The following is a 26,768-nucleotide window of genomic DNA, read 5'->3' on the forward strand; positions in this document are numbered from 1 at the left end:
AACGGATTCCTCAAAAAAAATTTGAGGATCCGTTTTTTTCAAAACCTGGCGGATTGTGACTGATTGTAAAAAACGGAAGTGTGAAAGAGGCCTTATTGGAAAGCCTGGACATGGGCGGATCCACCGAGGGAGAAGCAGACCAGTTGTCCGTGAGCTCCTTAGCAAACAGATAGAGTACGCCGAGACGCTTCCCTCTTTGAAAGTGTCTGGTCGGATCTTCTCTTTCCCTGGTAAAAATCTTTCCAAACTCGGAATGGAAAGGAAATACCCTGGAGGGAGTTTCTGCCCGTCTTAATGAAACCTCCTGATCTGAGGATTTCACAGGAGATTCAGCAATATCGAAGGTATGATGGATCGCTGCAATGAGGTTCTGCACTGTGACCTTCATGTTCGCATCCTGGTCTGAATCCAGCTCTAAAATCCCCTCACATGACCTGTCCGAAAACGCTTCACCTGACTCGGGAGAGGAGGCCCGAGAGGGAGGTTGCTGAGACGGGCTATGCGGTGAGATGGGGCTAGGAGAGGATTCCGGCTGGGGATCTCGCCTGGGTCGTTTGCGACTAACGCTGGCTGACTCAGATGGAATCTCTTGGACCTGCTGGGCCCTGCCAAAGTGTCCAGGGGCAACTTATCCAGAACGGCAACTAGGGATTGAGACACCTTGGTGAGGTCTGCCACTGATTGAGATAGAGAGGAGGCCCAGCCAGGCATGGGGTGTTCACTCTCACCTGGGGCCGTAGATGGCTCCTGGGCGGCGTCCGACTGAATTGGATTGCTACAATCCAGACAGAGGGGAGAGGACTGACCTGAGGGAAGTTTGCGATTGCACAAAGAACATGCAAAGAACTTGACTAGGGTGCAGGGGAGGGCCATAGAGCGGGTACGATCAGATTTCGAGTTAGACATAATAAAAACCTGAGGTAGTGCCGGAAGGTTGGGGGACAGAAGGCGGAGAAGGGTCAGTCTGCAGTGCAGAGCTACTCACGGACCGGTGTCCCCAAAGCACAGGCTGCTGGATATCCGGAGATGTGCGTCCGGCTGACAGGCTGTGAAGATGGCGCCTGCCTGTAGAGAAGCGAGCGTCCAGGAGAAGGGCGGAGCTCGCCGCAGGGTTACCCAATCGCTGCCCTCTGGCCATAACAGGCTGAGCAGAAGGAAAGGCGGGGGGAGGGCCTGGGGAGAGCGGGAGAAAAGCCCGCTTAGAAGAAAGGGGCGGGGGGCGTGGCCGCGACGCTGCGGTAGGCCCAAACAGAAGCCGGGGCCTAAATTAGTTGCGGCGGCCGCCTGTCAGCAGGGGGTCGGCGCGGAGGTCGGGACAAGGACGCCGCCGCTGGAAGCCGCTTCCCAGCATGGAAGAAGGGGAGGGAGAGGCCCTGTGCTCTCTGTCCCCAGAAAGGGGGGAGGGAAGGGGAAGAGCGGAGGGCAGCAATATAAGGATGATGTGCCCGTAGGGTGGCTGCGCGCCCGCATCCCTGTGCCAATGAAGAGGACCCCCTGTCCGTCGGGAATGGGCAGCCAGGTAAAATAAAAAAAGCCATACTCACCCATCCCCGATCCATTACGTGGAATGAAGAGCTCCTGTGTCTCCTCCAACCGACAGGCTCTGGTAGGCGAGTGGGTGGGAGACTGGCGACAAGGACCCCTGGAGTCGCTGGCACGTCTTGGTGTCGGCGTCCGTCTGGGCTGCTGGTCATGTCACGGAGAACTGCAAGGATACGGGGTGGCAATACACGCCGTACTCGCAGACTCCATGTGGGAGTACAGATGTGACTGTTCACTCTGTATCCCTCCGTAGAACCTGTAAAGGAACGACGCACGACGAGGTAGATATGGGTCTAACGAAAGACCCGTGTCCACCTCCTACTGACACTAAGCTAAACTGGGGAAATCCCTGCCGGTCGGTGGGGTGTACACTGCGGAGGAGGAGCTAACCTTTTTTTGCATAGTGTCAGCCTCCTAGTGGCAGCAGCATACACCCATGGTCTCTGTGTCCCCCAATAAGGCGAACGAGAAAAAAAAGTGTTCCAGAAAAAAAACAAATTCATATATTAGCTGTAGATAGTAAGTTATAAAGCTTAGTGATATAGCTGCATTAGGCCAGGTGCCCCTTTCGGTTTGATGTTTGTGACAAATGTGGCTGTCATATTGCTCATTTCAATAACCCAGCCCGCAATCTCTGATCTATCGGCAGACAGTAGCTGGTTTAGCTATTTAAATAAAGTATGCTTTGTAATGTGTCAAGTCAGTACTAGACAGAACTGAAGCCACACTTACCTGTACATGCCTTTGAGAATCTCCCAGCCAAGAGATGCAGCTGCTAGCCAAATAGAGGGAAATGTGAGGGTGCGAAGCCACTGCAGGAAATCGTGGTATGTAAAAGCTGCGAAAAAACAGAAATCATATTGTCAAGGTGAAAATATATTTTCTTATATAACTTTTATACTGTGAAACAATAAGTTTTTCCTAATTGCTTGCTAATGCAAATGTAACTGTATTAAAGATGGCTGCCAGTGTTCACTTTCACTTAAATTCAGTGTCTAAAGAGTTAAGTTAAGTTTCATTTCTCCTAAAAAAAGATAACTCAGGAATGTGAAGAAGTAACCATCGGGAGACGTTTTGACGAATCAGAGAGAGACTGGACACTAGATGTATACTGCATAAACCCCGCCTAATGCACGCCTTCCCCTAACACTCAATATAGTATTGTGTATTTGTAAATAAAGCCAGTTGTTGTACTGCTCCTGACAGGTGTGGATGCGGGACATCAGCTAAGACTGAATCAGCTGCGTGTCTGAGTCATTCTTAATTGGTACCAGATGTTTTGCGCTCGCACAATGATTTGGAATGACGATTTATTGTCGTTTACGACCCCGACAATTTGGCGCCCAACGTGGGGCGTGGACAGTGATCCGATGCTCCTCTGGACCCATGCCTGGATGTCTGTGGATGATACCTGTAGTGGCTGACCTCGAGGACTGATCACCCTCCAAAACACGGTAAGTGAGATCATATACACTGTATGTGTCACACTTGCTAGTGTCTCAGCCGTTATTGGTTTGTCTGTGGTCTCCTTGGGTCTGAGGGGTGACCGGTCGAGTGGTGAGACTGAGTGCGATCCTGTGCCACGCTCTGAACCAGCAACTGAGAGACGTCGCATTCTGCGCGTCCTCGTGTACACCACACCTCCTCCACCGGTCATTGTACTCTATTTAACCACCCTACCCGTGACTATTGTCTAGTAGTGAAGTGGAGTGATAAATTGAGCTAGTTGCAGATTGTGGGGCAACTTAGAGGAAGGGATAGGAGACGCAGCCTCTGTGATATTGTACCAACTAGGTAATTAAGACGTCCCGAGAAGGGACCACCTGTATTTCTGTGGAGGGCTCTCACAAGGAGACCGCCTCCCGACTGTTGGAATATCGTGGCAGGATAATCTGTTAATCACTGCTGTTCAAGGTTAGGGAAAGGAAATATTGAGCGCGAGGCTCTTTTCCTAGTACGTCGAACGTGAGGCTCCGTACTGTGGAACATCAGTGTTGATATCGCTACCAGTGGTTTTTCTGCAGAGAACCATAGTATTCTGTAAGAGTCATGCTGCGTATCTTAAAGCAGAAGAAGTCTGTGCCCCACAAGTTAGATGAGGATGCTGTGGAGGTCAAGGCAATAGTAGCGTCACGGGAAGGCAAGAAGGCAGTCAAGAATGTTGAGAGATTGTATAAGCATGTAGGATTGCCCTCGTCAGGGAGATTACAGCCGGCTATGTGGCATAATCTCAGAGAACAAACGAGGCATGTTGAAAGATAAAGGATTGTTAGAACAAGCACAAGCTCATCTGCGAGTTGCGCGAGGCTTGAAGAATGAAGGATGGAAAGAGATTGATGGGGAAGGAGGATCAGACAATGCGGAACCTGTGTTTGGTTATAAAATGCCTTTGAACTGTGATCTTATAGATTGTAAAATGGCCGCCGTGCCACTGATGATGAAAATGCAGTCCCAACCACCGCCCTATAATGGCGACAAGACGAGCTCTCCAGAAGCGTGGGTGTGTCCTGTTTGTGGCGTGCAGAATCCAACCTGGGTGGAAACCTGCCGTGTGTGTGGGGCGGGCCGTCCTTGGGGTTCCGCCCAGACCATGGACGGAAGTGGGGCATGCCACGCCTCCACCGGCAGCCATCTTGGTGCACCCGGAATTCCTCCCCAGCCACCATGTCCGCTGGTAACACTTTCCGGCGAGTACTATCAGGGACCACCACTTCCTGAGAAACCTCCGGCACCGACCGATGCTGTTCCCACCTCTAATGTTCCTGTTTCTGTTCCGGCCTCTGGGCCTAGTCTCCCGGTGCAACCCACTGTGATATTTGTAAATACACCTGGTCAAGGTCCCTTCACTCTTGATGCCCTGACCGGCAGTACGGCTTTCCGGTCCGTAATGCGTATGAGGCGCCAAGCTATCGGAGATGATGAGGGATCAGAAGATTCTGACAATCAGGTTGCTACAATTCCCCCTGCCCCGCCACTGCTATTAGGTCCGTTCGAATCCCCCCGGCACGGAAGGAGCCCACTACCTACCCCTCTCAACAAATCCTCTAGGTTGCCCCATGACCCTGAAATCTGGTTCCCCTGTCATTCACGCTATTACATCACACCTCAGGGCTCCCAGGTTCTTTTCTCAGTGGGGTATGGGGACATAGTTACCCACCAGGTAGGAGCCATAGTGAACCCAGCTAACTCTACCCTGTCGCATAGAGGTGGTTTGGCCCAACAGATAGCTAAAAAGGGAGGCCCAGCCATAACCCAAGAGTGTCAGGCCTACCTTACCAATTATGGCCCCTTGCATCCAGGAGACGCTATGTCCACCCAGGGAGGGAATTTGCCCTGTGATATAGTGTTACACACTGCAGGCCCTATATATGATTACAGGACACCCGAGCATTGCCGTACAATATTGCAGACCGCCTTACAGACAGTGCTTATCTTTGCAGGACGGCTAGGGAGAGATACACTTCCTCGTAGAACTTTGGCTATACCATTGATATCTTCAGGACTCTTTGGATACCCACTGGGCCCCTGTATGAAGGAACACGTTGAAGTCATCAAGAATTGTCTCCAATCAACCCCAGATCTCGATTTACAAGAAGTTAGGATCGTCTGTTACCATGAATCCGGATTAGAGGGCATCATGCCCTTGGTAGCTGAATACATGATACCACTGATGCACACAGGTATAAAGCCCCTGGATGAGGTAATACCCACAGCACCCCCAACTGCCCCGAAGGATGAGGCAGTGACACATGACGAAGAAGAAGAAGGGCTGAAGCTGAAATACAAACCCTTCACTCCGGTACAAATTGATGCTATTGTTAACACGTTACCTGACCCGGACAAATTTCCCATGCAGTATGTAAGGAAACTGGAACAGACTAGGAGCATCTACGGGGCTACATGGTCTGATCTATCAGGCATCACCTCAATCAAAGCCTCTGAATATTTTCTCCCCACCATCATGAAGGAATTGGACCCCACTAAAGCAGGACCTCTCAACAAGTTCAAGTCTGGAAAGGAGTTTATCGCTCAACTCACAAAGTGGGCCCAGGATCGTCTCTGTGACGAAGCAGGATCAATACAGGATATACAACAAGAATCTGGTGAAGCCGTGGAGAAATACGCTGCCAGACTAACTATGCAGTTTGAAGACTCGGGTTATTCAACTCATGTGAAGACGCAGGCAGCCTTGTTGGTCCGTGCTTTTATTGATGGTCTGGAAGATCCACTGAAGGATAAGGTCATGAAGCTTCGTCCCGAATTACCTGATGGTCCCCTAAAACAGGCCCTCACTGTTGTGAAGAGTTATCAGAAAATGCTTCAAAAGGGAAGAAAAAGAAGCAGAAAAGGAAGCAGAGAAGGAAGCACAGAAGGACAAAGGCAAGAAGAAACCAGCCATGTATATGGCAGAAGCCTCAGAAGTACCTGTTATGGTGTATCAGGCTCAGGATCGGTATGGATCACCACGCTTGAGGCCGAGAGGGTCCCAGGGCCAAAACTACAGGGACAGACCAGTTCGTGATGACCAAGGGAGACCTCTGTGTTGGGAGTGTGCCAGCCCTGGTCATATGAGAAGAAGTTGTCCTCGCAGGGGGCACCCTCAGAGACCTCTTCCTCCTCCACACTCATGAAGTTCAGGCCAACCGGTGCCCACTTTTCCCGCCACCTGTACTTCCTCGTCTTGTGGTACAGTGACCCTGGAAGTGGACAATCAACCTCTCAAGTTCTTAGTGGACACTGGGGCGGCCACCTCTGTTATCTCGTCATCTCAGCTGCCTCCTACAATCTCCCTGTCTTCAGATTTCCTCACATGTATTGGAGTTGAAGGTCAACAAACCTCATCACCACTCACTGTTCCCGTCCCAGCTGGCCCATTCTCTGGTGTCTTTGCCAAATTTCTGGTGTCTGAAACCTGCCCCGTCAACCTTCTAGGAGCTGACCTCCTTCAAAGGCTTCACGCTACCATCATCTTCGGTGATCAAGGGATGGAATTGCAATTACAAGATCCTGCCTCACAACAAGGCACTGAAGATCGTTGTGTCCTTAAGGCTTTCCCTCTGATGATGATGACTCTGCAAACGACACCTTCCCCGGATTTGCCCAATCTACCTACCACTCTGTGGTCAACTGGACCTGAGGATGTGGGTCTGCTCAAAGTGCCTCCAGTAAAAGTCCACCTCAAACCTGGGCACCCATACCCCAGACTACCTCAGTATCCGCTTAAGGCTGCCCAAGAGCGGAGCCTTGGAGTTCAGATTACCTCCCTCTTACATTCTGGAGTGCTAATCAGATGTGTTTCACCCTGTAACACACCCCAGTTTCCAGTGAAGAAGAAGACAGCTCCTGGAGACCCTCCGAAGTACAGACTTGTACAGGACCTCAGAGCAGTCAATTCAGCCACCATCTTGGAAACTCCTGTGGTACCCAACCCAAACACCTTGCTTTCTCAAGTGCCTACTTCAGCAACACTCTTCACCGTTATTGACCTGGCTAATGCTTTCTTCAGTGTCCCGCTTCATGAAGACTCACAGTTTTTATTTGCCTTCACGTTTCAAGGATCTCAGCTGACCTGGACCAGGACACCACAGGGTGCCCAGAACTCCCCTAACCAGTTCACTCATGCTATGAAGATGACCCTGGATCCGTGGGTGTTACAGAATCTTCATGTCACGCTTCTCCAGTATGTTGATGACCTACTCCTCTGTGGAACTGAAGAGAATCTGTTTGCTGCTTCTGAGTCCTTGCTCCTTTTTCTTCATTCTGCCAACTGCAAAGTCTCAAAGGCCAAGGTCCAGTGGTGCAAAGAGAAAGTCGTCTTCCTCGGACACTGCATCTCTCAAGGCTCGAGACACCTCACCGAGGACAGAAAACATGCAATCGAGGATATCCCTTATCCAAAGACATACTCTGCTATGCAGTCTTTCTTAGGACTCATTACCTACTGCAGACAGTGGATTCCGGATGCTTCAAGACTCATGCAACCTTTGTATGATTGCCTCAAGACTGGAGGACCGGACTGGGATCATGCTGAAAATCCGTATATCTATGCTCAGCAAAAGGACTGTTTCCTGGCTCTCAAGGAAGCTGTTGTCAGCGCCCCTGCTCTGGGTCTCCCTGACTACACTCAGCCGTTTCATCTCTTTGTTTCAGAATCTGAAGGACATGCCTCTGGTGTGCTGGCACAGAAACATGCTGATCGTTTCCGTCCTCTGGCCTACTACTCAGCCAGGCTAGACCCTGTTGCCAGAACTGCTCCTTCCTGCCTCAAGGCTGTGCATGCAGCCCATGTTCTTCTGGATAAGTCTGCTGACATAGCACTTGGTCATGACTTGGTCATTCAAGCTGGACATGATCTCTCTGCTGTCCTCCAACAAACATCTCCTAAGCATCTAACGAGCCAAAGACATCTCAGACTTCAGTGCTCTCTACTTCTGCCCTCCAACATCACCTTCCAGAAATGTACTACCATCAACCCAGCCACTTTGCTTCCACATTCTAGGGGGGAGTTCCCTGACGGGTATAAGGATTTACCAGACGGGAGGTCACCTGATGACCCGCATGACTGTGTAAAAGCACTGGAACAAGAAGCCTCTGCACCACAAAATGTGGTAACTCAAGAACTTCTCAACCCTGATTTGCAACTATGGACTGATGGATCTCGATTTGCAGACTCTTATGGCAAGTTCCACACTGGATATGCGGTCACCACTGAAACAGAAGTCCTTCTGGCTGAAGCCTTGCCACCTCACCTTTCGGCTCAAGAAGCCGAACTTGTGGCCCTACAACAAGCATGTTATCTAGCAGAAGGGAAGACGGCCAATGTCTACACTGACTCAAGATACGGCTATGGAATCTGTCACGATTTTGGATTCCTGTGGAAGTCCCGAGGGTTCATTACGGCTACAGGAACCCCTGTTAAACATGCACTAAGGATTAAAGCCCTGATGAAGGCATTGGAGCTACCTGTACAAATTGCGGTGATCAAGGTCAAAGCTCACGGGAAAGTCAATTCGAAGGAGACTAGAGGAAACCATTTAGCAGATCAAGCTGCCAAAGCTGCTGCCATAAAGAATGTCTCAGCAAAGTGGGAAGAAGAAGAAACAGCACCAGAAAAACCCTGTTGGGAAGGCACTGATACACCTGTGATGCCTGTGCTTACCAGAGCACAAACAAGAGAACAGGCAACCAAAGAAGCTACCCAAGCCGAAGAAGAACGAGACTTTGAGAAGTCCGAAGCCCGAAGAAAGAAGAGGGAGTTGATAGAAGACATGGAAATGGAATACCCTGCCACCGGATCTGTCTGGAAGCCAGCCCGACCACCTGAAGAGAGATTGTGGGAAGAACAAAAGTTGACCTCTAAAGAAGAAAAGAAGCAGTGGGAAGCTGCAGGAGCCATTCATGGGAATCGTAGTTCTGCCGGACAATACCAATTTCCTAGACTCTCTAAGGTGGATGGGAAACCCTGTCTACCCAAAAGAATGTATCCAGCCGTTGCAGCATGGGCTCATGGATCAACTCATCGAGGAAAGAACCAAGCTCTGGCCTGTATCAAGAAGCTCTACTGGGCCCCAGGAATCTCTACCACTGTCACAGCCTACTCAAGAGCCTGCCCAGTCTGTGCCATCTGTAACCCAACAGCCACCGCCAAGGTTCCACTTCAGCATCTTGCCAAACCAGACTACCCTTGGCAGAGAATCCAGGTTGATCATATTCAGATGCCCAAGTCAGGAAAGTATGAGTACGTCCTAGTGGCTGTGGATATGTTCTCAGGATGGCCCGAAGCCTACTCAGTGACCAACATGACTGCCAAAACTACAGCTAAGAAGCTCATCACTGAAATTTCGTGCAGATTTGGAATTCCCGAAGTTGTTGAATCAGATCAAGGCCCAGCCTTCACTGCCAATGTCTACGAGGAATTGTGGCACATGTTAGGGACAGATTTGCTCCCCGTGGTCCTATACCATATCAGACACACCCCACAGGGAAAACACGGCCTGACTCCCTTTGAGATTCTTTTTGGTGCTCCACCTAAAATAGGAGACATTAGGCCACAAGAGTTGTCTGAGACAAATGATAAAGTTGTACAATTTGTGATTGCATTGTCTAAGGAACTGTCTAACACCCACTCTACAGTTTCTGCTTCTCTTCCAGAATCCACAGGTGACGTGGTCCATGACTTTGTGCCAGGAGACCTGGTGTATGTGAAAAAGTTTGTGCGCAGAGATTGTCTCCAGCCGAGATTTGAAGGACCCCACACGGTGATCCTGGTCACCCCCACTGCAGTAAAACTTGAAGGAAAGAGCACCTGGATTCATGCTTCACACTGTAAAAGAGACCGAACCAGTGTTTAGTCACAGTAGTGACTGAAGGGAAATGTTGCTGTTGTTTTTGACCTTGGGACTGGGGGCCATCCTCGCCCCTACCTCTTCGGCCCCTATTGTAAATAAGAATTCTGGTCCCTTTATTCTCTGGGTAAACCTGACAGCCCCGGTGAATATCTGGCGATTTGATTTCTGTGATGTAGTCAAGTGCCTTGAGACTGAACGGGTGGTAGAGGGGATCATCCAGTTCTATATGTGTGTTACCAGACAAGACAACAATAATTGTCATTATTGGACAGATGCTGCCTGGAGTACGGGGAATGATTGGGGATATAAACCTAGCGAAGCCATGTTCCCCAAGGATGGGACGGGTAGGAGTCTTCGTGAGAGAATGCATCCAACAGCCCTTCTGCAACCATTTAGGGGCTGTAAATGGGGTAGAAGCTGTCACCCCCTTCTCCTAAATCTTGAAAGCCCTCAATCTGGTGATCTGCAGACGTTCGTACTAGGAAGGCATTATAATTATGTATTTAGTGCTGGACCTTATGCGTATTTAGGCCATATACGGCTTCAGGATATTAGCTTCAGACCAACCAAGGCCCCCGTTACCAGTACACCTAAAATAGGCCCAGGTGAGCGTTTGCAAAATGTAGTTAATGAAGTGATCCCCATTCCAGGTCTCAGTTGGCAAGAGGTTTTCTCCATAGAAACACAAACAGCCCCAAGGAAAAATTTGTGGTTAGAATGGGTGAGGTACAATGTAAAAGTCCAGAATATCTCTGTAGGATGTATTGCTTGTGCTGCTGCGAATACACACCTATACACACATGCATTGCTTTTCCCTGATGACAACACCACTGCCTGTGTCATGAATTTGTTGAAAGGTTTGAAGCCCACTGATTGCCCAGATTACGTCCCACTAATTCATAAGGAACCCAAACTAAAGGTCCCAGGAGAAGTAACTGTATTAGCTGACAATTACACCTGCTATAATTCCCACGACACCACAGGTACACCAGTAGGGATCTTCGAGACAGGTTTCTGCAAAGAGAATAGTTCTCTAGATACTGACTTGTTAATCAAACATACACAATATATGTATGACATTTATTGGTTATGTGGAGATGGTAAGCTCCGTCCTAGGTTGCCAAATGCCTGGACAGGCCAATGCACCCTTGTTAAACTAGCTATGCAGTTCAAGATTCTACCCTGGGATCCAAAGATACCTGATGAACCTACCAGGAAAAGGAGAAGCCTCGATCAGCTCCATATGAGTTATGAAGAAGATCCACTAGTATATATTGATGCTATTGGAGTGCCAAGGGGGGTGCCTGACCAATTTAAAGCCCAGAACCAGATCTATGCTGGCTTTGCTTCTATAATCCCACAGGTGCAGATTAATAAAAATGTTGAATGGATCAATTACATATATTACAGTGAACAAAGGTTTGTCAATTTCAGCCAAGATGCCTTCCAAGGTATAGTTGAAGAATTGGGCCCTAACACTAGAATGACACTCCAAAATCGACTAGCCCTTGATATGATATTAGCTGAGAAAGGAGGAGTTTGTGGGATGGTGGGAGAGGAGTGTTGTACCTATATCCCTCAGAACTCTGGAGTGAATGGAAAAACCATGATAGCCCTTAAAAAGATAACTGGGTTAGCAGCAGAATTGAAAACTAATGCTGGAGTAGACACATCTTTCTTTTCCGGCTGGTTGGGTGGACTCAAGGGATTCCTTCAACAAGCTTGTATAGTACTGATTGCCCTCCTTGTAATTGGATCGATAACTCTTTATTGTGTTATTCCCTTGTATAAAAAGGTTATTGCCAAAGCAACTCCGACTGGCACCTTCCTCAATCAAGAAGTAGACCCACCAGAGTACGATGGTACTGATCTAGGGGAGATCCCTAAGTATATTCCCCTCAAGAGAGTAGACAAAACCCCCCATTCTCAGATGATGTTAAGAGACTTAGTTTAGGGACAGCGGGAGAACTCCATGTGAGGTTAGTGAAGGGTTCAGCTGCCTGGAGGCCTCTCGCTAGGGGAGAGCTTCTGAGGTGTCTGGATGAAGAAATCCACCTCCCCTTTTCCCATCGCATTGTCAGTCTCGAAGGATCTTTCATTAAGGGAAAAACTTAGTGTTTAGGGGGGATTGTCAAGGTGAAAATATATTTTCTTATATAACTTTTATACTGTGAAACAATAAGTTTTTCCTAATTGCTTGCTAATGCAAATGTAACTGTATTAAAGATGGCTGCCAGTGTTCACTTTCACTTAAATTCAGTGTCTAAAGAGTTAAGTTAAGTTTCATTTCTCCTAAAAAAAGATAACTCAGGAATGTGAAGAAGTAGTAACCATCGGGAGACGTTTTGACGAATCAGAGAGAGACTGGACACTAGATGTATACTGCATAAACCCCGCCTAATGCACGCCTTCCCCTAACACTCAATATAGTATTGTGTATTTGTAAATAAAGCCAGTTGTTGTACTGCTCCTGACAGGTGTGGATGCGGGACATCAGCTAAGACTGAATCAGCTGCGTGTCTGAGTCATTCTTAATTGGTACCAGATGTTTTGCGCTCGCACAATGATTTGGAATGACTGGTGAATGAGGATTTATTGTCGTTTACGACCCCGACAATAGTATCCTAATAATAACACACACAATGTATAGAGTTATTTTTTTTTCTCGCGTATGAGTTATATTGGTGTTACTGTCAAGGTTGCCAACAGCCTCCCACAACACATATTCGTTATACATTTCAGCTAGTACTGTAAGCAGCGTCTTTAAAGCAGACAGGGATTAACAAAGACAGCACTTATTATGAAAGTGCCTCACTCCATTAAGGATGAAGACAATTTTCATTTTTAAGTTCCCCCCTTTTTCGAGGGCCCATGACTATTTTTCAATCATATATGAGGGCTTGCTGGTTTGGTGGACAAATTGTAGTTTTGACAGACATCATACATTTTACCATAGGAGTATATGAGAAAATAGTAAAGAAATTTCAAGTGCGGTTAAATGGCAAATGGAAAGCCAAAAAAAATTCCATCATTGTTTTTGTGGTTTTATTTTTACTGCAGCTATTATCTGTATCTTTTTTGCTCTTTGGGCAGTGTCTTCATTCTTCTTCTGCGCAGGCGAGTCACCGGCGCCTGCGCAGAAGAAGGATGAAGACACTGCCCATATAAGGGTGGGTAAGGTACGGATAATAGCGCGGGTGCAGACGTGGGATTACGGCGCCACAACTGTGCATCACATGGCAGTACGATGTGCATGGGAGGGGGTGCTATGATAATGAAGAGAGGAGACAGATTTCTTTCAGGCACTGTGTGCCCCGGAGCCTGGAAAAAAAAATCATTAACATAAAAGAATAAAACTCAATTTACCAACTATACCGCAGCTATGAGGCATACCGGTAAGACTATTATAACCATTCTATTACCTGTATGCCAATAGTAATAGCTTAAAATTGTCCCAGGGTTGACAGATTCCCTTTAATTCCTCCATTATCTGTGTCCACACAAATCAGAATGCAGTAGGATGACATCTCAATGCACTCCGATGTTTTACACACACCCATTAAACTTGAATGGCCTCGATCTGATTTGCAGCTACACTCGCAATATGCTGCATTTTTTTTCTCATGCCAAATCGGAGTGAGAAAAACAGATCTTCACTGCCCCATAGAATAACACTGGTCTGAGTGCTATCCGATAAACTATCAGATAGCATTCAGCAGTGTTACTCGCTGTTGTGAGAGAGTCCTAAGGGCTACACTTATTAGAATTCGTATCACCAGAAATTAAACCAGAGAACACTGGGAGGTTTTAAGACAAAAAACTGCAAAAAAATCTAAAGCATTTTCAGCTTCCCAACCTTTTACATGTCTTATATCAAAATAAAAACCCAGTGTTCGAAAACACTGAGAAGAGTACTCACCAGTTTTAGATTCCACATGATATTTTTCTAAGTTTATTTGTAGAGCAAAGTATTTCACAGTCCAGAAACCAAGCAAACCAAAGACCAGGAGATCAAAAAAAACAACAAAGGACTGTAGAGAGAACTTACGGCCTACAAGAAAAAAAACAAAACAAAATTCAGATAAAAAAAACAGTAAGAACAAAAAACACAGATCATCATTAAAAGGGACCTTTGTTATTTCCTGTATACCCAGCATGGTCTAATGATGCAGGAGGTTAGACCAGATCAGGCTGACATTATACATCTCACTTACTAAGAAACCTGCTCTTAGCTATGGGGGTGGGGGAACATTCTTTTTCCAATGTGTTGCTGCTTGCTTATAATTGGTCAGCATCATTCTGTTAGAAGTACAGGCCCCCAGTGAAAACAATTTGACAACATCCATTTAGTTTGAGAAAAGTTAACTAATTTGGTGCAAAAATTTTGATTGGCAATATTTCCGCAACAAAAAAGCCAAATTGAAAAATAAACGTTTTATTCCGCTCTGCAGCCACTATTACATTGTATGTCCAGCTCAACATAAAAACTTTTTGTGAAAGGTCATCTTTAAGAAGTTATTACACAACAAGGTATTTATTTTTTTTACTTCTAATTGGCACAGATATTCGCTTCTAAAGTTTAGATTTAAGTTTCCACTATAACCAAGGGTCATTAGAAAATGCCCCAATAACAATAATCTTTATTTTTATATAGCGCTAACTTATTCCGCAGTGCTTTACAGTTTGTACACCTTATCACTGTCCCTGATGGGGCTCACAATCTAAATTCCCTAACAGTATGTCTTTGGAATGTGGGAGGAAACCGGAGAACCCGGAGGAAACTCACGCAAACACGTGGAGAACATACAAACTCCTTGCAGATGTTGTCCTTGGTGGGATTTGAACCCAGGACTCCAGCGCTGCAGTGCTATCCACTGAGCCACTGTGCTGCCCAATAAAAGGTAAGAAATATTTTTTTCTGTGTGATATCGTAAAACGTGTAATGACACACAGCTCTGTTCTATTGTGGAACAATGACCAGAGAGCTGTCACAGATCTAGAGCAGTTTATATGACACACTGCAGCTCTCATTTCACTACACTGTCCTTTATTCCCCCATACTGTCAATGCCATGAAATGAGAGCCACAGCAGGTCATATACAGTACATCACTCTGGAATTGTGGCAGCCATTAGGGCCAAATGCCTGGAATAGATGCAGACAGGTGTTTGTACAAACACAAACCTCTGCATACCCGCTCCAACAGTTTGACTCTCTAAAGGAGCCCCAATCATATTAATTTAACTGCATCTACACATTTAACAGCATGCTATACTCATCAAGAAAGCTTTAAACTAGAAGATTGTGAGAATAGAAGCAAAAGGCCAGGGAAAGCCATACAGCAAACAAATACTATTGAGAACTCTGCTATTAGAAGTGGAAAGGAAGAACAAATAAATATTGGAGAAATAGAACTGATTGAAAACCATGAAGTTTCTATACAAATGCACACAACACTGGTAAAAAAAAACAAGGAAAATTAGAGCTACTAACCCAGGAAAAGAAATATGATGTTATTGGCAAAACTGAAACTTGGTGGGACGATACACTATTGGAATACAAGGCTACAACTTATTTGCAAGAAACAGACTTTATAAACGTGTCGCATTGTATGTTAGACAAGTTTATATCTCCACAGAAATTGAAGCTTCAGAAACTCAGTTCCATGGAAACTGCTTGGCTAATAATACAAAGTGAGAATAACGGACAGGACACCATTGTAGGGGTTTAATAGAGGCCACATGGGCAAGCTGAATATATGGATGAACTCTATATATCAGATGGCCAAGTTCTTAAACAAAAAAAAAAAAAAACACCACACACACACACACACACACACACACACACACACACACACACACACACACACACACACACCAACAACAACACAGTGATCATGGGAGATTTCAACTCTCCAGACATTTTTTGGGAATCTCTCAGGCAAACGTAACAGGTTCAGCAAAATACTATCCTCTCTTGTTGACAACTTTAACTTCTAAAAAGTAGAGGAGAAAACCTGTTGTTCTGCTACCTTGGATCGAATCCTTATAAATGAGGAAAAGGTTGAGGAGGCAAGAGTGGCTGGGACCCTAGGAGGCAGCGATCACGCCATCATATCATAGAATTTTTTGTAACTAGAGGATGAAAACTCAGGCTTTCAAGGTTGCATATTAGAGAGGCAGATTTTAAGGGACTCAGAAAGAGGATAGGAGGGATCCAATGGTTGGATGTCCATAAGGACAGAAATATCCAAAAAGGATGGGAAATTTAGAAAAATAAGATTCTCAAAAGGACAATTCTTAATCCCTAAAATAGGGAAGAATAGGAAGCATTTAATGAAACCAGGATGGATGAACACAGAAGTTAAACACTTGATAAAAAGGAAGAAAGAAATATGTGTAGAAATTGCAGGAACGCGGGATGCAGTGACGGCGGGAGGCAGAGCAAGGGTTAACAGGTTTATTTAGAGGAATACTCCACGCAGGGAGGTAAAGGGCCAAACAGTATAAATGGCAAAATGAAGTACAATGATTCAAATAATGACAGTTCGGTAGCAAGCGTATCAGGAAGTCCTAACACTGCAGCTCCTGCTGCGAACTCAATAGCGCCGGCAACAGCGGGCGCCTTCTCCAGCCCATAGTCCGTATACTGAGGTGGCTAACAAAGGCATGGGCCACAGTCCTGTACGAGCCCAACGTGGCTCCTTAACTATCTTGACTGGTGAAGTCAGGTCACAAGGGTCAGGGCAACTAACAGCTGGCAACGTCAGGGTGCAAGTGTCAGTCTCGTATGCGGTCCCTCTTGGGCAGCGCGTGTGCGGTACTCACAGTCACGTAGTATATGGCACCTGGTTCTCTCGTCATCACTGGACACACACTGCATGTCTCGCTCTCCCTGGTCTGCGCTATTGACGGCGGCCGCTGGTCTGCGCGCCGCTGATACTCCCGGGACGGAGCACTTCTCTCTTTGGCTGCTACAACACCCGACTCTGCTCTGCTGGCAACCGGGGCTCCTATCATATGGCCCGTCGCCACATCGGTACCCTCTGATGGGTGAAGCAGGGCACGCCGCTTACCGCTCTGCTCTCTGCACTGCACTACACCGGCGCCAGACTCCCCCACTTCGCGCGCTTTATCCTCTAGTGCTGCGCGCCCTTTTCAGGTTCTCCCCGACCTCCTGGGTTCAGAGGTTGGTCCGGCTCATTCAGGCATCCCCCCCGGGAACAGAGGATGCAGCCCTTTAAGTTCCAGACCCGGCACGCAGGTACCCGCAATCTCGTCGACCTCCTTACATATGTATCAAATGGAAATAGTGAGGCATATCTAAAGATGATTATAATGCTGTCTGCAGAACTTGAAGGGCACACATCAGATTATCTAAAGCTGACAATGAATTAAGGCTTGCAAGAAACGTCAAAAGCAGTAAAAAAGAATTTTGGGGATATGTGAAAAGAAAAAAGAAATGTCAAAGATGCTACAGGATTTCAACAGGATGTAAACATTGAAGTGGTAAAAAATGTTGTTGAGAAGACCGAACTTTTAAATTTCTATTTTGCATCTGTTTTCTCTTAGAAAGTAAATGTAACATCAACTGATCTTCACTGTACTACTGAAGGAATAGAAGAACCCACACTATCTATAAAACAAAGAGACAGTAAGGTAATACTTATCTAACAAATTAATTCAAGTCTCCAGGTCCAGATGAATTACATTCTAGGGTACTGAAGGAGATAATGGAAATTATTGAACCACTCTCCAAAATCTTTGAAAATTCTAGGAGAACAGGAAAAGTCACAGAAGACTGTTCAAGATCAAATGTTGTCCCCATATTTAAAAAATGGAAAGAAGGTGGACCAAAGGAACAATAGGCCAGTGAGCCTGATTTCTATACTAGGAAAGATCTTTGAACAAATTATTAAACAACATGTATGCAATTACCTGGATGAGAATGAAGTGATCAACCAGAGTCAGAAAGGGTTTGTAACTAATAAGTCATGTCAGACTAACTTAATTTCCTTCTATGACAGAATCACTGACGTAGGCTGGTTTCACATTAGCGCATTTTCAGCGCGCGCACGGCCGGGGGTAGCTCCGCCCCCGAGCCGGCTCTCTGCCCGGCGTGCCCGCCCCTTGCTTGTAGCGCCGCCTACTAGCGGACAGCGGCGCCTGCGATCGGCGCACCCTATCTTTAGCATAGGGTGCGCAGATCGTGCGCAGGCCGTGCGCTAGTTGCGCTTTGACCTGCGCTGCGCACTTTTGACGGTGCGCCGTGCGCGCCAAAATCCGAAAAGTTTGATTTTGGAGCGCACGGCGCACCGTCAAAAGTGCGCAGCACAGGTCAAAGCGCAACTAGCGCACGGCCTGCGCACGATCTGCGCACCCTATGCTAAAGATAGGGTGCGCCGATCGCAGGCGCCGCTGTCCGCTAGTAGGCGGCGCTACAAGCAAGGGGCGGGCACGCCGGGCAGAGAGCCGGCTCGGGGGCGGAGCTACCCCCGGCCGTGCGCGCGCTGAAAATGCGCTAATGTGAAACCAGCCTAAGTGGATCAGTGAAACACAGTAGATATAATATATTTTGACTTCAGCAAAGCATTTGTCAAAGTATCTTATACCATCCTTATTGAAAAAATGACCAAATATGGAATGGTCAAGGCAACTGTTAGGTGGATTCATAACTGGCTTAGTGATCGGACCCAAAGAGTGGACATAAATGACTGTACATCCAGTTAGAAAAATGTCTCAAGTGGCATACCACAGGGCTTTCTCCTGCACCCTGCGTTCTCCAACATCTTTATCAATGATTTAGAAGAAGGAAAAATTATTAAATTTGCTGATGTGTTATCTTTAAGTCAAAGCTAGGAGAAAAAATAAAAAAAGCATATACAGAATGGGAGGAATAGGGCTAAGCAACAGCCCGTTTGAGAGAGATTTTTAGTACTCACCATAAAATCATTCTTGGGGCCTACATTGGGGGACACAGGGTGTTTGCTGCTGTCGCTAGGAGGCTGACACTATGCAATAAAGGAAAATAGTTCCTCCTCAACAGTATACACCCACCAGTACCTCAGTTGGTGTTAAAGCAGTAGGAGAAGCAACCAAAAACTCAACATATGTACAAACCCAATAACAAAGACACATAGGCCCAAGGGAGGGTGCTGTGTCCCCCAATGAAGCCTCCAAGAAAGATTTTACGGTGAGTACCAAAAATCCCTCTTTTATCGCTTCATTGGGAGACACAGGTAACGATGGGACGTCCCAAAACAGTCCCTAAAGTGGGAACCAGAAAAAAGGCAAAGAAAACAGACTTAGGTCGGCTGGTGTGTAACCACCGCCTGCTGCACCTTTCTTCCCAGGCCTGCATCAGACAAGGCATGGGTATGAACCCTGTAAAACCTCGCAAATGTGAACACCTGCCTTCTCAGGTGTTCCAGCGAGTCCAGGTCCTTCTGCAGCGATGAGGATCACATCCGGAGCCCTCGGCTGGGAAAGGGTTGCTGGAATCAGGGATCCTCGTACCTGCACCATCTGCAGACGGTGCAGAAGACAGCATCAACCCCTTTCAAGAAGGGGGGAAGTCACCGTTGGTGACCACTTTCTTCCTCCCAGCCCTGTGAGGAGAGGGGTGGGGAGGGGAAAAGACTAGGACCCAGTCACCGGGAATCACCCTGAAGCAGCTGTAAAGGTGACAGGGGATTAGGTCCAGCCTGCAGGCCTGAGAGTGGGCGATGTGGGTGACACCACACTGCTCTGTTGCATAAGTACGGGAAAACAGGGTGAGAAATTACACCCTGTTACCCTAAGGAAGAATAACCTGAAAGACAAAGAGAAATGGAAAATATCTCCTCCTCAGCAGTATACACCCACCGACAGGCACAAAGTACCTCAGTTTAAGCTTAGTGTCTGTAGGAGGGGGGACCTGGATCTGCTACCAGATCCTCGTTTTCCCTTTCAGGTATCCGGTGTCTTTTTATTAATCTTTTTTGCATAGTGTGAGACTCCTAGCGATAGCAGCATACACCCATGGTTACCTGTGTCCACAAAAAAAAGCAATAAAGCAAGACATGGGTATACTAATAGATCACAGTCTGCACGAGTCAACAGTGTGATGCAGCAGCAAAAACGGCAAACAGTTCTAGGATGTATTAAGAAAAGCATACTCTAGATCAAATGAAGTAACTATCCCGCTCTACTCCTCCTTGTCAGGCCTATCGGGGAATACTGTGTGAAGTTCTGGGCTCCACATTTAAAAAAAAAAAAAAAAGACATGAACAAACTGGAGTACGTTCAGAGAAGAGCAACCAAAATCATGACCGGTCTGCAAACAAATGTCCTATGAGGAAAGGTTAGAGGCTTTGGAAATCTTTATCTTGCAAAAAGGGAAGACTGAGAGGAGACTTACTGTATATACTCGAGTATAAGCCGGCCTAAGTATAAGCCGAGGCCCCTAATTTTGCCACAAAAAACTGGGAGATCTTATTGACTTGAATATAAGCCGAGGGTGCAAAATGCAGCAGATACTGGTAAATTTAAAAAATAAAAATAGATACCAATAAAAGTAAAATGGAGACATCAGTAGGTTAAATGTTTTTGAATATCCATATTGAATCAAAAGCCCTAAATAATGCTCCATACAGTTCATGATGGGCCCCATAAGATGCTCCATAAAGGTTGTTGATGGGCCCCATAAGATACTCTATACAAAATATGCCCAATATAATGCTCCATAAAGGTTGATGATGGCCACCATAAGATGCTCCATATTAAAATATGTCCCATATATTGCTGCACAAAGGATGTTGGCCCCATAAGATGCTCCACAGAAAAATATGCTCCATATAATGCTGCACAAAGGTTAATTGTGGCCCCATAACATGCTCCATAAATACAATATGCCCCATATGCTGCTGCTGCGATTAAAAAATAAAAAATTACATACTCACCTCTCGTTGCTGGGGGCCATGTGCCAGTGTCGCCACTTGCTCATGGCCTTGGCACTGGCTATATTCAACTGTCCGCGTTGCACCGCTGCGCGCCACTCTGTTTTCCGGGTCCTCTGTCAGTGACTGTTCAGGCAGAGGGTGCGCACTAACTACGTCATCGCGCCCTCTGACCTGAACGTCACAGCCAGAGGACCAGGAAGTCGGAGCGGCGCGCAGCAGTGGAACGCGGACAGGTGAATATAGCCAGTGCCGGGGCCCTGAGCAAGCGGCGACACCGGCACCTGACTCCCATAGCGCGCCGGTGTCCCCGCCTGCTCAGGACACCGGCACCTGGCCCAAAGCGACGAGAGGCGAGTAGGTCGTTTTTTGTTTTTTTTTGCAGGGACCGTGACTCGTGTATAAGCCGAGGGGGTCTTTTTCAGCCAAAAAAGTGGGCTGAAAAACTCTGCTTATACATGAGTATATACGGTAATAGCTGTCTACAAAGATCTCAAGGGTTATCACACTGTAGAGGGATCAGCTTTATTTGCACATGGAAACACGAGAAGCAATGGGATAAAACTGAATTGGAGGAGACATATTAGACATTAGGAAAAAACATTTCAACAGTGCGGGTGATCAATGAGTGGAACAGGCTGCCACTAGAGGTGGCGAGTTCTCCTTCAATAGAAGTCTTCAAACAAAGGTTAAATAGACATCTGTCTGGGATGATTTAGTGAATCCTGCATTAGAAGCAGAGTGTTGGACACAATGAGATGTTCTGCTGGCTATGAATGCAGAGAACAGAGAGCGGCAGGGCGGTTGGAGCTTTATAGAGAGTACCAGCCGTATGCACCATGTGTATCTATTCTACTTGAGCTCAAAATTGACAAGGACTATGCTACTTTACTACATTTAAAGGGAACCGGTCACCCCCCCTCGATGTTTTTTAACTAAAAGAGCCACCTTCAGCAGCACTAAGGCTGCATTCTGTGAAGGTCGCTCTTCAGTTTCTGACCCCCAGTAATGCCGAAATATTAACTTTTATAAATAGGTCCCCATACCTGTATTGAGTCCCATAGGTATGGAGTCTCCCCCTGAAGCAGCCGCCTCCCCACTGTCAATCATATCTGTCGCGTCTGGGCATCGCCCCTGTGCTGCCGTCTGTGCCCCGCCTCCCATAGCCGTCCATCATGCCCCTGCTCTGCCGTCTGTGCCCCGCCTCCTTCTGACTCTTATGCTGGCGCCTGCTCTGTGAAAACAGTTATCGGCCATGAGCATTGCACGCTGCCCGTGAACTGACATCAGGCGATCACGACTGCGTGTTGTGGAGGCCCCAGATCCTGCCACGCAGCATGTGTGTTATGATGTATTCACACTGCGGGGCTGGGAATCTGGGCCCTCCACAACACGCAGGCGTCATCGCCTGATGTCAGTTCACGGGCAACACGCACTGCGCACGCCCGAGAATTGTTTTCACAGAGCAGGCGCCGGCATAGTAGACAGAAGGAGGCGGGGCAGACGGCAGAGCAGGGGCATGATGGACGGCTATGTTCGCGTTATATAAATGATACATTTAACAGAGAACCAAAGTGCCATCCATGAAAAATCTAGATAACAAGCCATATGTAAAACAGGCAGGAAGTGCATTGGTGGTGTGTCAGTGCACCAGTACTAATTTGAAGACGGACACGCTGGATTTTTTCCTTTTTTTCGCTTGAGGGCACCAGTACATCATCTTCCCAGTGCAATTCCAGCCTGACTTATTTATAGCAGGTAATGTTAGATTTCTCGTGACTGGCACATTGTATCTCTGCAAAGAAGGCAGACAATACATACATGCCTTAATGTAAAGCTATACATCAGAGAATGACCTTTTGTTTAAATAAGTTTTTGGCGTCTTTTTTGTAATTTTTGCAGGGTTTTTTCTTCAAATCGAGGTATTTGAAAAAAAAAATAGAATAAAAAAAAGTGTAATCTTGCAACTTTCACACTGGCCATTGAGGCTGTTTTAGACTACCGTATATACGCCGAGTTTTTCAGCCCATTTTTTGTACTGAAAATGCCCCCCCTCGGTTTATACACGAGTCAATTGTCCAGAAAGCTGGCGGGGGAGGGGGAGCAGCGGGTCACAGGAGGCAAGAGTTGGCGGCTGTAGCTGTGCCCTCTTCTAAAGAGAAATGAATATTCATTTCTCTTATATCAGCACACCGTGACAGCCGCCGGCTTCCAGAAGATATCCTACTCACCCAGCAGCATGCCCTCGCATGGTCCCGGCGTCTTTGCAGCATCTCCATGGTTCCGGCTTCCAGCAGCTCTTCCGGCGTGATCACATGGCGCCACTCTAACACTGCGAGGGCAAGCTGATGGGTGAGTAGGATAGGGGATAAGGAGCCGTGCATACCACGACAGGGACCGGGGAGCCGTGCATACCACGACAGGGACAGGGGAGCTGTCCCAGGAAAAGAATGAGGGGGCAATGCATACCTGGCTTATACTCGAGTCAGTAAGCTTACCCAGTTTTCCATGGCAAAATTAGGTGCCTCGGCTCATACTCAGGTAGGCTTATACTCGAGTATATACAGTAATACTTCTTGTCCTTTCAGGAAAGGTTTTCAGCAGGCTCCTTATCAGAGGATAAAGGAATACAAAGACTGATAAGAGTAATAAATATATTATATAAACATACACAATGCACCAATCTAAATAGGGAATGTTACAGCTAATGGCCACTAACATAAGGGTCATAAATCATCAAAATAATAATCACTGGAGATGCTACAGTTAGCTCTGCTCCCCTTCACTTTGACCTTTTCACATGCTCATTAGATGCTACAAAACATTACTAGAGTCGGGTCTGTTCATTGTGGCCGATGTATACATTTGGTTTCCTGGAACAGAAAGTTAAGAGTCTAAAAAAACCACCAATGGCCAGTGTGAAAATGGCAAGATTTCTATTTTTTGTCTATAATACAGATTGTGATGTGGGTGAATAAAATAATAAAAACATTGCCGGAAAAAAAAACAAAACAAAAAAAAAAACATTAAACTTAAAACCCGATTTAAACAAGCCATCATTTTCTGACAATCGCTTCCCTTTAAGCTCGACTTGGACATATTGGATATTAAGTTTCTCAAGATACTCTGTACATATTTGCAACTTAAGATTCATATTTGTCTACATTTAGGCTGTGTGCCCACGATGCGATTTTTAAACGTTTTTGCTGCGATTTTCGGCGCAAAAACGTTTAAAAATCGTGTACTGAACGCCCTCCATGCATTCCTATGGCATTCCGCACATGCTGTGCTAATGCTGCGCTTTTTTCCGCGGCGGAATCGCATCGCGGAAAAAAAATCGCAGCATGATCATTCTTTTGTGCGGAATCTCAAAGAATTGCCGCAATTCCGCACCCATAGGAATGCATGAGAATCGCTTACTTCCCGCATGTGGCTATGCCCACCATGCGGGAAGTTAAGTGTCTCATGTGCGGTTGGTACCCACGGTGTGGAGGAGAGGAGACTGTCCTCCAGGCCCTGGGTACCACACCCCTGTAAAAAAAAAAATGAATAAAAAACGAAAAAAAAAAATCGGGGTATATTTACCTTCCGGCGTCACGTGCAGCCTTGCCGGGCCTCAGCGTTCCTAGTAATGTCTTGCGGCAAGGTCCTGTTATGACGTGGTCTCGCGAGATCGCTATAGTAACGCGAGACCAACGTCATCACAGGTCTCGCAAGGCATCACTGGGAACGCTGAGGCCTGGGAATGCAGCGCGGGACGTCGGAAGGTAAATATACCCTGATTTTTTATTTTTATCATTTTTAACATTTTAGCTTTTACTATTGAGGCCGCATAGGCGGCCTCAATAGTAAAAAGCTGGTCACTCTTGTCAAACACTGTTTGACGAGTGTGACCAACCTGTCAATCACTTTCCAAGCGATGCTTCAAATCGCTTGGAAAGTGCTTGAGAAAATCGCGGCAAAATCACGAACAGAATCGCGGTAAAATCGCGCGGAAAAAAACGCGCCATTTCTGGGAAGGAGTCCGGTTTTCATTGTGCGTTTTAAAACGCTACGTGGGCACATAGCCTTAAAGTAACTAAACTTGTGTACGGTTTTAGATTTTGCAAAGAAAAAAAAAGGATAAATACTTGATCAGGATAATACTGTACTGTGTTTGCTAGAGTAAGAATGAATCGGACACGACACAAGCACAGTCACACATTGTGTCACAATCTCTCTGCTGACCTTTTCTACCCTTTGGGCCAGATCTCAAATGCTGGTCATCAAGCAGAGAAAAGCAAAGAACCAGGGTCAGCAGGTTAAAGAAGTTGTAATTTCCAGTAAGTATGATCAAAACCTGCAGCAGAACCTGAAAAAATAAAAAAAATTAAAAAAATAAGAAGAATCTACATTTAAAATTACACACATACATTGGTCAAACATCAAAGCAAATCATATCTTGGCTTGTAAATAAACAAATGTACTGGGAAGTTTTTAGCTTCCCAGGATTTTCTATGAATGGCCTATCCTTACGATCAGCAGAAAGAATGGTCTGCGGCATTAACTGGCAATGTAGCTAAGCCCATTTGAGCAGAATGAGTGAATGTGCTTGGAAAACGTTTTATCAGAGTATCTTGATTGTGCTTGAATACTATGTTCGAGTCCCTGAGGCTGCACGTTTTCTGACATTTGGGCAATTCCCAAATGTGTTGAGGCTGTCTAACAGACACAAATAATGCAGCTGCAGGGACCTGAACATAATATACGAGCACTCCCAGATGCTCCGATAACACCCGAGCATGTTCGCTCATCACTAGATTAGCGTTAACATGCTGCATGCATGCTGAAAAGCCTGAAAAAAAAAAAAGCCGTTTCAAGTAGAGCAAAATGGATCCCAGCAATCTTACACCGATTGACTAAGAATAATACTGAAAATCCGGGAAAGGCCTTTTAACATGGACATCGCTCCGAAGCTTTAGTCTATACAGTAATACAACTTGATAAGTAGTGGGTTGGGGAACCATAGCAAGCAAGTTGTTGTGTTTTTCACGATCTATGGGAGTGACGGTGATAGCCTAACACAGCTATGATGAATTCATATTGTGGACACTTAATTCACAGCATTACATGTCTAAAATACTATCAATACCTGAGTGTAAAATGAGAAGAGACGAAGCCGTCTTGAAGGCAGGAAGAAAAGCCATGGCACCCCAATTTCTATCACATAAGTGGCAACCACTGAAAGCTTCTGGAACCATACAGGCAGCTGATGAGCATACCAAGCAACTGGAGTCGGGATACATTGCGTCTCATAGTGATAGGTTAGAGCTGGAAATAAAATATACAGATATATGATCCCCAAATATCAACACACATTTACACTATATAAGACTATGGCTATTGGTTGCTATGTACTGCACATATGTAATAATGAAATCTCTTTCCATTTAGGTTGCATTAATATACAATAAGCTTTCTTTATTTCCAGTGTCCCTGGCCAGTCTTTCATTTCATTAATTCTACCAAATTCATTGCATGAGGGAGAAAATAAAATGTGCGCAGGAGAAGTTAGAGTTGTATACTCACAAAGCCAGGACTTAAAGGGACAAATCTGCTTAATCTCACCTTAGATACATAGGTAACAAAATTATTTGGATTATATATATATATATATATATATACACACACACACACACACACACACACACACACACACACACAGACACACACACCCACCCACATCTATCTATAATATTTTTTTTTCTTAGAGGGTATCTGTCACCAGGAAAACGCTATTAACCTGTATATATGGGGCTACTCTGCAGGTTATGCTATGTTCACATGACAGTTATTACAGGCAGACTAGGATTTCAAGTAAAAAGCGCTTTACGAAATGACTTTTTGCGACTTTTTCCAGGTGCCCCTTTTGCCACACTCTAGTCTAGAACATTTAGTGAAGGG

At 46.1% G+C, this 26,768-nt stretch overlaps 1 protein-coding gene across 1 annotated transcript in view; it reads right to left on the reverse strand.

Annotated features, from left to right (window-relative positions):
- Positions 1 to 26,768, reverse strand: part of LMF2 (lipase maturation factor 2) — an 89,265-nt gene that overhangs the window by 31,628 nt on the left and 30,869 nt on the right. The window contains exons 5-8 of the mRNA XM_073579284.1: positions 25,957 to 26,135; positions 25,053 to 25,176; positions 13,810 to 13,941; positions 2,275 to 2,380 (exon numbers count right to left, since the gene is read on the reverse strand). Of these exons, the coding sequence (XP_073435385.1) occupies positions 2,275 to 2,380; positions 13,810 to 13,941; positions 25,053 to 25,176; positions 25,957 to 26,135 (541 nt within the window). The remainder of the gene's footprint in view (positions 1 to 2,274; positions 2,381 to 13,809; positions 13,942 to 25,052; positions 25,177 to 25,956; positions 26,136 to 26,768) is intronic.

Source organism: Dendrobates tinctorius, unplaced genomic scaffold (genome assembly GCF_039654945.1).
Source record: "Dendrobates tinctorius isolate UK_male_01 unplaced genomic scaffold, ASM3965494v1 ptg000062l, whole genome shotgun sequence".
In the NCBI taxonomy this organism is placed as follows: Eukaryota; Metazoa; Chordata; class Amphibia; order Anura; family Dendrobatidae; genus Dendrobates; species Dendrobates tinctorius.